Source organism: Gopherus evgoodei, chromosome 10 (genome assembly GCF_007399415.2).
Source record: "Gopherus evgoodei ecotype Sinaloan lineage chromosome 10, rGopEvg1_v1.p, whole genome shotgun sequence".
Lineage (NCBI taxonomy): Eukaryota > Metazoa > Chordata > Testudines > Testudinidae > Gopherus > Gopherus evgoodei.
The window spans coordinates 29,411,432-29,428,135 of NC_044331.1; the positions used below are offsets into that span (position 1 = coordinate 29,411,432).

Below are 16,704 nucleotides of genomic sequence, written 5' to 3' on the forward strand. Positions count from 1 at the left end.
TTGCCATTTAGATTGTCATTTAACAAATTTGTTTGCCAAAAATGCTTGCTAACAATCCTGAATTAAATTTCAATTAAAAAAAAATCAATATCTTAGCCAAAAACAGAAAATTAAGTTGTTGACAATTATTTGTGACAAGTTTGGTATGGGGAAGGGAGTGGGCCAGTTTTCATCAGAGAAACAAAAAATGTTGACTGACTTTCCTATAGCCCCGTTACTGCTAAATAGAGCCCTCCAACAATAGTAATATGCTCATCTCCTTACCAGCGTATACAGCAGGGGTCAGCAACCTATGGCACATATGCCAAAGGTGGCACGCGAACTGATTTTTGATGGCATGCAGCAGTGGGCTGAGCGGCTCAGTCCGCCACTGCTGTGGGGTTCCAGCTGCTGCCCCATTGCCATCCAGGGTCCTGGCCGCCAGCCCCACTCAGCACCCACTGCTGGCCTGGGGACCCTTAAGGAATCCCAGGCTGGCAGCGGGCTGAGAGGACCGGCAGCTGAGACCCCAGCTGAGCCACTCAACCCGCTGTTGGCCTGGGGTTCCATTCACTCAGCTGATAGGCGGGCTGAGCAGGACTAAATTCAACGAAATAGGAAAACAAGAGCAACTAATGACAAAGTGCAAGAACCTAGACCAGTGGTCCCCAACCTTTTCGCCTGGCGGGTGCCAAACAAAGGACCGTGGTGGCAGACGAGCATCCGCTGAAATGCTGCCGAAATTCGGCAGCATTTCGGTGGCGACACCTCTGGATGACGCTGCTTTCGGCGGCAAACAGTGTCATCCAGAGGCATCAGCCCCGACCTGCCGCCGAATTTCGGCGGTATTTCAGCAGATGCCTGTCCTCTGGCCAGTACGCAGGTGCACTGAGACGCCTCTGCAGGCGCCATGGCGTCCGTTGGCACCATGTTGGAGACCCCTGACCTAGAGAGCCTCCTGAAGCACGGTGATCGTTTTGATTTAAATGGACTTGAACTATATGAAGAATTAAGTTGTTGCCACATGCAAAATTGATGATGGAGATTGTACAGTTTATTCATACCAGCAAACTTGTTGACATATAGCCTAATGTGTATATTGCCATACATATTCTACTGACAATTCCTGTAAACAGTAGCATCAGGAGAACGGAGTTTCTCAAAACTAAAGCTCTTTAAAAACTATCTCCGCTCTACAATGAGTCAGGAACACTTGACTGGTCTTGCTATTCTTTCAACTGAACAAGACATCACTTTATCTTTGTCATACAATGACATTATTACTGATTTTGCAGCCAAAAAAGCCAGAAAGATTGCTTTTAATTAAAAATAAATCCTAGTTTCAATACCTCTTCATATAAATTTCCAGTAAAATTGTCGATAAATTTTAAAAAATATATTATTTGCATCATTCTGTCAAATCAGAATTTTTTCTATAGTGCTACTTCTTTAGTGCTAGTCCATCAGCATTACAGTCTGCTTAATTAAGTTAAACTGGTTTTAATAACATGCATGTGGCAAGTTTTCCAAAACTGTAAGCTTATGTTTGTGTTGTTAAGAGCAAGACAGGCACAGGGACACCAGTATAATAATCCCGCCTAGGGCACCATATATCCTAAGGATGGCCTTGCTTGAACCTAATCTTTATTAACTTTGCAATGCATCAGGAACGGGACAATGCAGCAAGTATATCTGTTATTACTCTAGCCAGTTGTTTTCCCACAATAACACTTTCCAGCTTAAATCACAGCCCTTCCAATGTCAAGGAATCTCAGTTAATAAAGCGCTTGAAAAATGAAAAATTCTTGCCTAGCTTTTATCATTATTGTATTTTATTCTAAGTGTGCAAATCTGCTAAACAGAGAGCTGTTTAGATGACTGGGGGGAAACATCTCATCTCACATTTTCCACTGCCAATGGGAGGATTCAAGTACAGCCCCAAGTCTTGCATAAAATTTAGTGAATCTCTTCAGTTATAGAGAAACCATCCATATCACTCCATTATGTATAATTTAGCATACTTGGCATTTCAGTATTGAATAGGTCTACAAGCGAAATGGTGTGGGAACACTAACAATACAAGTGCCTCTACTGCACCTAGTCCACAGTTTTAAGAAGGACTCCTGCTTCCACTGCTGTCTATTACTAAAATTTCACAGTCACAAATATTTATCCCAGGAAAATAAAAACCGCACTTGAAAAAAACCCAGCTTCTACGTTACCTATTTTTAATAATAAAAAAATAGAAAGAAAAACTAAACGTGGGAACATCTCTTCAGTTGGTGTAAATAGGAATAGCTCCACAGAATACATAACTACATTGATTTACTTTCCAAACCCTTGATCCATCAGATGGCCAGATGTCGATCACCTCACTACAGAGGAAATGAATTAAAAATAAAAATAAAAGTCTTCACATTTTATTTTTCCCAAGTTTTTGTCAGTGCCCATTTCACTGTGAGACGGATAGGCCATTAAGCATTCAGACTGGGCTGTCCAAGGGATCTTCTTTGGCTGATCTTAGCAAATTTACTACAAATTGTTAGTTACCTTTGTACCCTGGCTGCTCCCATTCACATTTTTATATAAATATGCTGCAGGAGTCCATCCAAATTCAAAAATCCTTTCACTAAACCACATTTATAGAAACCGTGTGTCATGCTTGAGGCATTTAAACAGCACACTCTTGTCTCATTTAATGAGAAACCAATGAGAATTATTTCTATTAGAGAAAACCTGGCAAAAAGTCTTAAGAATGTCTAAACATGAAACCCTTCAGATTAGCTGGTTCTTCAGTGTCTCATCTGGCTTTATTGTTCAAAAACACACACAAAATTATGGCATATATTTATAGTCATCACCAAAAAATGTGCCACAGCATATTTGCCCTAATACAAGAGAGAAAAACAAATCAAAATGCTTTCATGAGCAGAGTTTTTATAAATTAAGAAATGTTTTCTTTATACAAGAAAAAGTATTGTCAACTCCAACATTGTTTTTAAAAAGGTATCAATGCCAATTCTGAAAGACACTAAGCCAGATTAATACTTGGTGAAACTCCACTGAAGTCAATAAACTTAAAGTAGAGATGATGTGTTTGGCACATTCTGTTTTAGAAAATTATGCTGACAATTAAATCTGCACTAAGACTGCCAGTGATATTTGATCTGGTTTTAAAAGACCGTGTCTACTAAACAACTGATTTTTACTGGGTCATTAGGGGATACCTAAAGGCAGGTTCAGATGTACATTTTCATTTTCATTTTCTGGTTTTGCCTTTCTTTTCTCACTTTCTAGTTATGGTCATTAGCATAAGTATAAAGCCTATGGCCATGATCCTGTCACTGGGTCTGTGCACCTATGTGGAGTTCCATTGATTAAACAGGTATCTATGTTATAAAACTCTGCTTAAGTCAATTGGGCTGTGCAGAGACTCGGGGCTCTGTCTACATAGATCCAGTAGCAGGATAGGAGTCTTGTGTTGCTCATTTACTCTTGCTTTTTATTTCACATTTGAAGTAATAATCCTAATCACAGCAAATAGTCCTGATGATTCTAATAGAGGATCACAACCTCAAGTGAGGCCCGAGAACATGAACTAACCACAACAATCCTGTTTCCATGTCCCCAGCAATGCAAATGAAGGAAAACCACCAGATAAAATTCACAGGTATATCAGCAGAATCATTTCAAAGCAAAATGCTTACAGTTTTCTACAAGGCATGAACGGAAATTTAGTATTTCTAGTGGGCATTGTGTGCAAATCTGCTTTGAGTATGCACTTTGTTCTAACCCGTTGTTCCTTAATACAAATAAGGAACTAGAGAAAAACCAGACAAAAAGCAACTTTCTTTAGAATGCATTGTAATACACAAAAAATGCAGCTTCCTCTAAGCTTCTGCTCAGCACTATGCTCCTCAATCAGCATATCAAAGAGTTACCTGTGCGACACCTTTCAGTTGCTTTATGGATACTAGGCCAGTTCTCATGTTGGGGTTTCTTTCTTTCATCAAAAATCAAGACCCTGAATATCTGCTGATGCAATAAGATCTTACTATTAGTGCTTTGCCAACATGTTGTATTCAGCCCGTTTCATATTTAAAAATAAAAAGATGTTCAATCTAATATTTCTGTTTATCGCTGTGTTATAAGTGCTTTGTTATTATTATAGGCGGGACCAGTAGCATGACCCGACACTTTCCATTATAAGACCCTTGTTTTAGTTGCTTATCAATTTGCCAGATTAATTGGTCAGGCTGAAGCATTCTATGCCAAGTGTCTGCATTAGGCTGAAACTTTTTGGAAAATTTCAGCCTAAATGGCTCAGACATTTCTAGGAATGAGGCAAGTCAAAAATATGGTTTTTTTGCCAATGTTAACAAAAAAATCATAGCGAAGCTTGAATGCCACCTTGTTTGGAGGGGGGACTCAAAATTTGGAAAGGGGTGATTTTGTGTAAGGCTTTTTCGGTTTGTCAATTTTTTCCCCCTTTTTTTGCAATTTTGGTTCAAGTCAAACTCCACCCCTTCCCCCCGACCCCCAACTGCCAGCAAACTGAAAAATCAGTTATTTGACCAATTCTAGACAACACACTATTTTTTCCTCCACAGGACTCCTGCCTCATTTGGTCCCTATGTACACATTGGATCCCCCAAAGAGATCCCTCTAGTAAACCAGAAGGGCCTCATTTGTTCAGAGGGGAAATACCAGGGGGAAAAAAATAACCCCAGGGAATCAGGGATCAACTAATTCCGGGTGACAACAAATGGAATGGAATGGGAGTGAGGGTCATCGGTTTACAATTGGGGTTCCAGACGGGGACATTGAGCAGAGAACCCCAGACAGCACCCACCACAGCTCAAAGGCGTCTAAGGAGTCACTGGGTCCTGCTTGGAAGGTGTGTCGTGAAGGTGGCAGGGAATTGTAGGAAGAGAAAGTCTCATGGGTAAGGCAGCTGAATGCTGCCTTGGAGCACCGGATTCTATCTCTGTCTCTGCCACAGAGTTCCTACATTTTACTAGGCAAATCACTTAAACCAAACTTTTCACAGGTGATGTTTGTATGTTTCTGTCTGACTCAAGACCCTGGCGTTTGATTAGCAGAAGTGCAGAGAACTCACAACTGCAGCTGAAGTCAATGGGAGTTGTACTATATAATGCTAAGCACTCTGAAAAAAATCATATCTTCGGTGTCCCATATTGGGCACACACAATCAGTGGATACTTTTGACCTTACCATATTTGCCTCAGTTTGCCATATTCTTTTTATTAATAAAATATAATAATAAAAATAACAACAATAATAAAAACCCCTCATCTCCAAAGGGGGGAATTGTGAAAATAAATTAATATTTGGGAAGCACTCCAATATTAGAGTGACAAGCACTATAGAAAAGCCCATGATGAAATTAATTCTGTTTTCAGAGCAGGGTTTGAACAGTATGTGGTAAATAAGGCATGGGGCCATACCTTGAATAATATTGAGAAAACAAAATATTGAACAGCAGCTCATTAAGTGAGCACCATCCATTCCGGGCACTAGATAGGTAGGGGTCCTGTCAAAAAAAAGTAACGTGATCATGTAATTAAAGATTAATAATGTTCTTTTAATGTATTTGTGTGTAATTTATATAACACCACAAAAATGTTGCCACCAGAAAGCCACCAAGCAAAGGTCTCAAAGCTGCAGTCCAAGGTAATTAGCATGCTTTTACTATATTCAGCATATGATAATACAAACCACAGACAAATAGAGGAGGAGAAAATTGCATTCCTTGGCTGGGAAATTATTGCAAGTTTAAAGTCAGACACACAGACAGTTGGCAGGAGAGAGTTGGGGATATTTCGTTGGCTTCTTCTCCCTATAAATCAATCACTTCCCTGCAAGCATAGTAATGACAGAACTACTGTTCATATAGTGTGCCCAGCTCCTTTCCTCACCTTAAATAATACAAGGAATTTGGGATTAGCTTTCCCATAACTGTAAGGTAAATGTTTGTGGACAAAAAGCATTATTGTACGTGTTGCTCAAAGAAAAGTCAAAGAAAGTTCAGTACACGTGAGTGTGTCTCTTCACATACGGTGTGGCTTTCTCTTCTGAACATTATTACTGCATAAGAACATAGCACACTGTCTCAGTATCTGACAAAGCCGAAACAGAGCACTGCAGGTTTGCTCTAATTATTTGTCCTTTGCAGTGTTATCTATGAACTTTGCCCTGATATTCCACATACAAAAGGCCTATTCAACTGCTTTTCTCATCACAGTATATCTAGAACTAGCCTTCAGTTTTCAGCTCTTCTGAATGAGCAGGCTGTCTATGACACCCTTGAACCAAATTATCCTTCAGCTCTGTCCCAGGAAATACCCTTACTTAGGTCCATGCTCCCTAAGTATTTGCATCACTCTGACCCCCTGCTAACAAACAGCTGACAGCTTCAGTAATAGAGATCCACATATACTGCCTGCACTCTCAGCACTCTCCAGCCACGCTCTCTCTAAAACTCTCTCTCATCCCACCCCCTAGTTCAGTGTTTCTGTTCCTTCCCCATCCATCTTTGGCCCAGCACAACAGGATGCCAAGGGAGCGGTCTTTCCCTGCCAGGTCTCATCTGCAATCTTTTTGTGCTCTTTGCCTGATATCTGGCTTACGTACAACCCAATGCTTGATTGGCAGTCAGTGGCAGCAGGGGTGGAGGGTGGGTAATGAATGTGCACATGTTGAAGGAATGTACTCACAATTGAGCAAGCTGGATGGCACACTGCATACCTTACTTTGGAGAAGTGCCTTCAAAACATAGGATCAACCTGTTCTAATTACTTCTGAACCTGTCCACACAGCCTTAGAAAAGCAAATCACATTAAGCTTGTGGTACTGGGCAAACCTTCTTAAAATGTCTAAGAAAAACAGATTCTTCCCCTGAGTAGACTTGCTGATACCATAGTCTGCCCTCACCAAAACAGACATTCCAGCAGAAGGTGCTGTATGACAGAATGTGTATTTTATTGTATTCTTTTTGAGCGACGATGAATAGTTACCAAATGTTCAAAAAGCATCATTTTTTGGAAAACAATTTTAATGGCATTTGTAAATGAATTCACAGGATCTCCCTTGAATGAGGTTTCCAGAAGACTGAGATTTCCACTGCTTCCAAAGCCTGGATGCAATTAAACCAACATATAAGTAAAAAGTGAATTTCTTGTTCAAATTATGGCTGTGTTTAATATTAATGCAGCAAAATTCAGACAAAGCATCTTGTCTGAAAAGACAAAAGAGAATTTAAGATGCATTAAAATGCTTTAAAATACCTTCTAGGACATTTGTGTGTGCAGATAAATGATAGATATTCAAATTTACACACTAATATTAAACATACATTCCTGACATATTTGTCAGTGTAACAACCTGACTTTAGGTAGTTGAAGTTTTTATTTTAATCGCTTTTCATCTTTAAAATATGGTACTAGCGGTTATCTTCAAACAATAACAAAGCTGTGCATCTAAATCATTTCATTATGAAAAAAATTAATTGAATTCAACTTGACAAGCGGCAGAATGATGACCTTTGAATCACCATCACAATTCAATTTTTGGTGCTAAAACTGTTATGTGGAACTGATGAGGTGATCAGATGTTGCAAGCCATTTCCCCCTCCCCTTCCCTCTAATGTGACATATGAATTCCATTGACTTTAAGGTAACTTCCCAGACATTTCCAATTACTAAATCAAACTGACTGTACTTAGTTGGCCAAAAGCTCAGGAAACAATCTCTTTAATCATTTGATATGGATTTGGCACCAGTTATAAAAATGTTAGTCATTCATCTATCACACTATTTCTAGACACATATTAGGGTCTGAGTCTTCAGAGAAACAGATTCCCGACCCCCATCGAAACTCAAACAGCGTACAGACGTCGCTCAAACTTCAGAAGGCGACTACACACCAATAGAAACAGATCCAGAGACAGAACCATATACTAGAACATATACCATAATGAACCCACACAAAGAGATACTTGTAGTTTTGGGAGAATTTGATTTTTTTTTAAATAGTTTCAACAGGTACTATCAATGTTTATTTTTAAAATTTTTCTTCAATTTTTATCTATTTAAATTTTCACAGTTGCACAAAATTAAGCACAGTACCAGGTGAAAGTAAGTTAGGACACTTACTGGTATGGGGGGTGGTGGCGCTTCAGCCTCTGGAAGGGGTGGGGCCTCAGGCAGAAGGAGTGGGGCTCGGGTCAGCATCCCACAACCAGCCCTTCCAGGCTGCCTGGCCCACGCTGCCTGGGGCTCCCATGTTGATTTAAAGGGCCCGGGGCCCCCCAGCCTGTCGGAGGCTGCGGGGGAGGAGGGGACCAATGGGGCAGGGACATTAAAGCACTTCAGGGCCCTTTGCCACTGCAGTGCTTTAATGTTGCTTCCCATCCCTCCCCCCCCTTCGGCGGCCCTGCCGGTATGGACCCTACCAGCAGGGCTGCCGAAAGGGGAGGCAAAAGGGGCAGGGATATTAAAGCGCTGCTGCAGCAGCACTTTAATATGGGCTGGATATGGGGCGGTGCGGGTTCTTACTGGTACGGAGTACCGGCCTGAACCAGCTCACTTTCACCCCTGCACAGTACACATATAGCCTTTCTGTCCACTCTGGCATTGCAACACAGCAGAGTGACACAGGGTAGATTGCAATGAGGATAATTTTTTTCAGAGCAGCTTCAACAGCAATGGTAGCAAGAACAGCTGTGCACCAATCAATGCAAGCAGTTTTGAGTGCAGATGGGGTGTTTTATAGGCACACTGAGGTGCTGCAAAAGTGTTGCAACACCAAAATGCTCTATTGTAGATAAGCCCCAAGATGTTACTCCAGGAAATCTTAGCTGCACGCAGGCTTTGCACTGCATAGTGAAGAAAAAAAGTTTCTGAAGAGTTACAGAATATAAGAAGAATAAACTATCCTCTCATTAGGATTTTGGAGATTCTGAGTATTATGTGCAAAATATATTCCTGGGACAAAACTTAATCTTGACAAAGCATGGATGATGTACAGGAGTTTTATGCATTCTCTTCCTTGCTGATTCAATACAGAAAATGTACATGCTAACTCAAGGTAACCAGAAACCCAAAAAAGTGTTAATTTTCACCACTTCACAAGAAAACAATTGACTTTTCTTGTATTGGTCTGGATGAAAACACTTCCTTAGCCACACACAGCACTCTCCGGCATCATAATGACTATTACTCTCTAAAAGGTCCCAATTACATTGTGTATGTAGCAGAATAAATGCAATGTGGATTATAGCCATGTACATTCAATGATATGTAATTGAAAACTCCTGGATTTACAAAATGGCTGGAAAGCAGGAATGCCAATATGTGAATTTGATGAAGTACCTGAAACCCTTCCACCAAAAACAGAATGGATTCTGTACATTGAATTCAAACTGCTTCCAATATTGTCTGGATGCCAATGAAATATTTTCAGACATAGAATATGAACCAAATGTCTGACTTTCACAACAAGTCCCAGAAAGATTTAAACTATTTAACTAGAATTCACAGAAGAGTGTGGAAGGAGTGACTTGAGGAAAGACTAACGGAGCTAAACATGTGTGTGAATTGGCTAATATTATGGGAGGATATGGTAACTGTCTACCAGGTATAAACTTCAAGAAGAGACAAGGGACCCTTTGGCTGGTTCAAGGAGGCTATACCAAGGAGCGATGGGATGAAAGGGAAAAAAAGGAAAACTTAGGGTAAATACTAAAAAGAATATCTGGACTTTTAATAGGAGGGAGGGTTTTCACGAGGAAAGGAATCTGATCTTGTTACATTTCACAGAGTTTTAAAGGACAGATTTGTTTGAACTACATAATATTGAAATTAAAAGTGACCATCTATAACAACTATTTAAAGTGGAAAACTGGAAGATTTTGCCAGGCTTGACAGCATGATCCTGATTTTATCAGCTGCAGCACGTAAGAGGAGTAATAATAATGTTCACCTAAGGTATTACACCCATGGGGACTTGCAGTAAGCACACTCAGAGGCATTTGCTACATCTGTACAAAATGTAGAAAATGCATCTCACTCATGACACCTTGAGGAGAAAAATATTAAAAATGTCTCTTTATAAATCTAAGCTGGGACAACATGCCATAAAATGCCTTAATGATAATTGTGGTGTTGTTGCATAATATCACTACAGGACAAAGTTAAGGTTGCTTGGTTCTCTTAATTAGTAATTTCTTACCATAATGTGTGAAATTTAAGTGTAACCTTAACTCTGAATTTTCTGGGCATATAAATGCATATACTGGTTTTGGGTCACCTATAACATCTTTATTTATCCTTCAGTTATTGATATGCACTCTGAACCTTTACATTAAAATGGAGGGTGTTGATGGTGTATAGTTTTTTGGTTGTGAGTGTGCACGTGCACCTTGAAATATTCTACACAATACCTAAAATATTTTTGGAGAAGACTGAAATCCTGTCATCTGGGGTGCAGAAAGCCCTGGCTAAAGCATTAGAGGTTCCTCTACTAATTACTTTTCTCCGGCCTGGAGAACATACATTTGCCTAGGATTGTAATAGGCATGCATACACTACGTGATTGTAAGCTCTTTGGTGTTGGTGCCATTATTTTGTTCTCAATTTGCGCAGTACCTACCACAATGGGATCCTAGACAATGCCTGGATCTCCCAGGCACTATGGCAATAAAAATAATAAATGTACATTCCCTGGTGAAGAAGTATTTTTAATTTATTTTCTTAACACATGGGTAGTCCCCATCCCTCGACCTATGTTAGTGATCATTCTGTGTAATGGACATGCCTACATTTGGAGTTTATGGTCCTATTGGGGGTGGGGAGGTAGGTCAACACTAAACTGTCAGATGGTTAACTACATTTGTTATGATCCACAGTCTTGGGCCTTTCTTCATCTGTAATTACATTTGATGCTACAATATATTGTGATGACTGACTGCCTGACCATGAGCTGGTTTTATGGGATAGATCACTTTTTGCTATGAAACAAGTTTAGATTAGACAAAACACATTAAAGTGAAGGCTTCTGAACTGCAACTCTGCAAACATTTTCCCCAGTGTTTTAACTCAGCCAAGTCCCTGTTATTTAGTCAGACTCTAATGAGACCTGCCTAAGACATTGTGTTCTATGGAATATGGTAAAGAGATTCAACACAGTGAGCCTAGTTTATCCCTGGAGTAATCTCATTATAGCCACAGCTATAGAGTTACACCAGAAATTAATTTGGCCCAGTATCTTCAGTGAAGATACCCTATATGTCACTCTTTAGGGTAACATCTAAATTGAAGGGACAAATCATCAACTGATGTACAAACAGGAGAACATTTAACCACTGTTCCCATAGCAATGGCTGGCATGTTACTTCTGCCACTAGCACTAATGACCTTTGAGCTAATACTTTAAAAAATCCCACCCCAAACCTCAAAGAATCAAAGAAACCACAGTACAGCCTAAAGTAATGTAAACTTATGAACTTTCCTGTACACCTAGAAATGTCAAACTGTTAAATGCACATACAATCCTACACAGTTCAAAAGGAAACTCCCAAACTAGAGTCAAGCTAAATTCCTTGGAAAAAGATCTTAACCTCATTTTGAAATTATATCAAAAACAGAGCCCACACAATGCTCAAAATTAGTAAAAATAAGGCACACAGATGTCTCAAACAAAAAGTTTTTAATAACAAAAGTTCTCACTGACATTCTTACATGCCACTTTTTGTATCCCACAAATATTAATGAACACATCCTCACCTCACTCCTGTGCTGGTAGTGAACAAAGCAATACAGGAAATGGAATTTCCACTCCACGGAATATTGTACATTTCCAAAAAAAAGTTTTTTTCTGAATCAGAACAAAAAGCCTCAAATGCAAATTTCTGTAGAATGGAAAAATTTTCAAAAAATTCTGGGCAAGAAGCCAGACAGCTCTCAATCTGGCTAGGCATATGGGGAGCAAGGCAGCCTAGTGTCCCATGGAGGTGGGCAACATGGGAAGTCTGGAAGCCCAGCAGGCAGACCAAGGAGACTGCTCAGCTACCGGCAGGAAACACACATGCAAGTGCTGAAGAGATGAAGCCATTTGTACAATGAGAAAATGAGTTTAGTGATCTGCAAAAACACTTGAACAAATAGAAACTCTTCCCAGCCTCACACTAACAAAAATCTAAAAGCTTAACTTTTTATGAACCAAGTTGTCAGTCATGCAAAACGAGTTCAGCTATAAATGAAAGCACATTAAATGCACAGTGATGAGGAAATGACCTAACAGGCCAAGGCAGATTGAGTTAATTTGTAATTAATTAACTACCCTTAGGAGAAACCAAAGACCGAGGTACCAGTTAATAGAATCTTTCCCCCTTGATAAATTATGTTTACCTTTTGGAACATACAGGAAGAAAAGAAAAGAAAAGAAAAGAAAAGAAAAGAAAAGAAAAGAAAAGAAAAAAGAAGCTAGTGTTCTCTAGATGCCAGCAGCAGCTCTGGAACATGTCGCTGAAGATACATTAAATCAAAAGTCCATGTATAAAAGTGGAGAGACAGGAAGAACAAGTAAATAAGGACAAACACTATCAGCTTTGCTTTGCTGTGGTCTGCCCTTGATTCCTATGATTGCTGCTCCATAATTATTGTTTATAGCTATTTAATACCGCATCCTAGGGAGAAACTGATCCCTGATGGCAATTACAGCTTCCACTTGGTTCCTGAGTACGTTGTCATCAGAATACAGGGGGCTATGGGAAGGGCTATGTGCCTGCTAGGACTTAAAATTCTAGCTGCATCACCTGCAATTTCTCTCTTGTTAAAAAGAGCATTGAATAGTCACATCTGTTTCTTTAGAATTTGGTTACATTCAGAGGTGCAGGGAATCATGGGGATATGCTCACACCTTTTTTTTTTTTTTTTTTTTTTGGGTATCCTGTTGCTGTCCTATCCTTAAATGTAGCTTCAAAATTTAAAATTATTTACTGTGAATGCGTATTCATTCTAGCTCCTCCACGAACACTGAAACATATTTAAGTTACACTGAACTGTATGTCCTGCCACCATCCAAAACTTCACCAGAGCTAATTTCTCCCTTCCTTCTCCATCAGTGCTGACCTGTTCACTGTCCTCCCAATCTCCCAAGCCCACATTTACAACTTTCTCTTCACCCCATTCTCTGGATACCACTTCTTGCCAAATTTCCTCTATAATGGCCTTTCTTCATCATCCCCACTATTAGAACATTGGGTCCATGCCTTGATCACTCCTCTTAGCTACCTCCTCCTTTCTAACTTCCTCTCCAATCATCTTCAACTCTATCTGAAATATTTCTGCTGTAACTTTTTTCCCCTCATGTCACTCAATCCACATCACCCATCTTGGTGCTTTGCGTCATGATCTTAATATAATTCAAAACAGTAAAATCAAGATCTTTGCACTTGTTTTCATGGCTTTACTACAAACATTTTCACCCCCTACCTAATCTGTGCTCTGATTTTCCCTTACTCTGTGCTACTCTAGTAACCCCTTTGAATAGAAAACTCCTTTTCTTTTGAGTTTGGCAAAGCCCCTTGTATATTGTGGGCATTACCAATAATAATAATAAGGATAGAAGTGTCCTCACAGTCCTCTCTTCCAACTTTGCCCTTCACCATCTTTGGAATAGCCTGTCTTACAATCCATCTTGCAAAGTCCTCTACCCTCATTACACCTCACTACTTTAATGGAACCTTCCAACTCTGATCTCCATGACATCAACCCATCTTCTTCATATATGGAGACATACCTATATCATAGAACTGGAAGGGACCCTGAGAGGTCATTGAGTCCAGCCCCCTACCTTCACTAGGCAGGACCAAGTACTGATTTTGGCCCGGATCCCTAAATGCCCCCCTCAAGGACTGAACTCACAGCCCTGGGTTTAGCAGGCCAATGCTCAAACCACTGAGCTATCCCTCCCTCCCATTTCTTAGGTCTGAACTGTTATCCACTGTTCTCATATTTGTCAGCCTGGTTTAGATTCTAAGCTCCTCTGGGCTGGGACCATGTCTTGTGTGTCTGGCAGGGCTGTGTACAATACAGAATAAACCTTTTGTAACTATTCAATAACTTGACAAATGACAAACCAATGGTGCATCTATCCCACATAACACTCCCACACAAGGGACAGACTGAGATTTGGGAGGGTGCTGGTTATAGTATTGACTAAACAGAAAAGTTTCCACAGAGAAGCCTGTAAAGAGATATTCTTGAAAAAGCCCCTTCTGATGCTTTATGCGTAGTCATGAGAATGATGACTATGTGCCTTCCTGCCCTGATATAGCTGAGGCTGAAATAGAGGAAAGAACAAAGGGAAGCAGGATTCAGGGCTGAAAAAGCAAGGACCTACTACAAAGAAAAACACAACCAGAAAGGACTTAGAAGCAGAACTTCTCATCATTGAAACTGGAGTCTTGGACATCAGTGTAACACAGGGTTTAGAAAGGGCTGTGTTACAAAAGCACATAGCAGAGGTATTGAACCAGTGGGATCAGAGTGTAGTGGTAAAAATTTTTTTTTAAAAAATTAAACAAAAAAATGGGTAAACTAATCTAAGCTAAACTCCATATTCCCCAAAGAGAAGTGGTAAACTGTGTTTACCTGCGGTTACCGTCAATTAGATGACTGACTGAGATGTATTTACTACCCTACCTGTGCACCAGTGTGCAGATTCACCAGCCACGCCAGTTCAAATTAAAGCCCAAATTCCATTCCACGTCCTTTTCCCCAATGCAAGTTTATTAAGTAACAGAAAATGCAAAAAAGGTTCAAAATAATACAACACACTAGGTAACAGACTCTTCCTGCTGTCTCTGGCTGCCAGAACTGGGAAGGGGAAACACATGTTTCTCCTCTGGTAACTTTTTCTTGCCTACTGATGGAGAAACATACAGCAAAGCATCCTTGACACTGGATCTCTCCTGTATGCTGCCCTCACCTAAGAAACAGGAAGTGTCCATCTGGCTTCCTGAAGGTCACATGCTTGTCCCTAGTCATGTGCCCCATGACTACATCTCCCAGTTTTAAAAGGCCCAAAGGCTATAAAGGCAGATTAGGACTCACATATGCACCCTAAGACCAAATTCTCTGTTAGATGAACATACAACAGCACTAATACTTTAGAAGAAAAACATTATTAATATCTAAATAGCATGGCTCTTGAAGTCAACAATATTAATTCACTAGAAATTGGAAAGGCGGCCTCTTGTTTTAGGTTAAATGCTGATAAAATCCAGCCAAGGCAAACATTGGAGAAAGACATTTTAAGAAATTTTCAAGAAAAACAGCCAAAAATTACAGCTCTTACAATGTTGAAATTTGTTTGTAGAGCAGAAGAGCAGACCCTGAGGGGTCTCATACAACTAACTGGGAGGTCATCCCAGAATACAGAGTAGCACCAAAGCCAAATATTTTAAAACAGCTTTAAGAAAAATGTTATTACAAAAATTCTAATATAATAGATTTTTACTCCTAAAAAAGCTACAATTTACCCTAAAAATAGGCACTTCAAATCAGAAACCTTCATTTGGGGTATATGAATTCCCAAAATATGGCAAAAAGGAAGGTCTGTCACAAAAAGGCCATGTGGTCTTGTGGTTAGAGCATGGGACTGGGAACTGGGAAACCTGACTACCAATCCCATCCTATTCTCTGCCTACTCCTGTCTGTGAAGCAAAGTCAGTGCCTCAGTTTCCCCATCTATCTAACAGGAATTATACTTATACCACCCCTGTGTGAGGTTTAACAACCACTTGATACTCCTCGGATGGATGCTGCTATGCAAATGGTAGATTATATAGCAACTATGGACATCCCCCCCAAGCCACTCTTCTTTTAAATCAACATACAGTTGGTTCTTTTATTCCAAGACTAACTAACAGAATGAAGGGATTTTTTTTCCATAGTTAATAAGATCAGTATATATATCTTTTGATTTTAAGCCACAGGAAGAATAGAAATCCAGCATGCTCAGGGAGCTGCCTTTAAAATTGAGAGAGAAAAGAATGGACTTACATTTGTGTTGCAGAGTTTGTACTGCTTGTAGGCTCCAATGCACACAATAGCTCCAGACCTTGGAAGGTGAGGTTGACCTTGGAAGGGCTGGTGGGATGCAGAGCCATGGTGGGTTGAGTCAGTCCCATGAAACAAACTTTGAGATGCAGGAAAGGCCTGTGAATGGGTTGAAGCTTGCTGATAAATTGAGGGCCCCAACACCTGAGGTCCACGGTCTTCTTGGTAAAGATTCCCATGTTGGACTGAAGGATTAGATGGATGATTGTGTGTGTTCCCACTACTCTGATTCTGCTCATACACTTGATTCCTTGTTGACTGTCGCTGCCTCCGTGTTTTTTGAGGCAGTTGCCCAGTGTCAGTTTGCAGTGGTAATATATATGGCACTTTTCCATATCCATATTTCCCTGGGCCTATGGGACTTTGGTTTCTGTTTCTAAAGGAAGGTAAAATAAAACAGTTATTGCACTGATAAATGTATGAACATTTAAATATACATATGACCTTTATCTACAGCCAACAAACTAGACAAAAACAGGTGAACCAAAAGCTTTCATTTATTTTTAACAACATCTGTACAAAGCTCTGGTCTCATTTTGTATACTGGACATCTACACAGCCTAGGTCAACTGACTCGGGC

At 40.0% G+C, this 16,704-nt stretch overlaps 1 protein-coding gene across 1 annotated transcript in view; it reads right to left on the bottom strand.

Moving 5' to 3' along the window:
* The window catches only part of THSD4 (thrombospondin type 1 domain containing 4), a 658,049-nt gene that overhangs the window by 540,293 nt on the left and 101,052 nt on the right, over window positions 1-16,704 (bottom strand). The window contains exon 5 of the mRNA XM_030578300.1: window positions 16,068-16,500. Within this exon, the coding sequence (XP_030434160.1) occupies window positions 16,068-16,500 (433 nt within the window). The remainder of the gene's footprint in view (window positions 1-16,067; window positions 16,501-16,704) is intronic.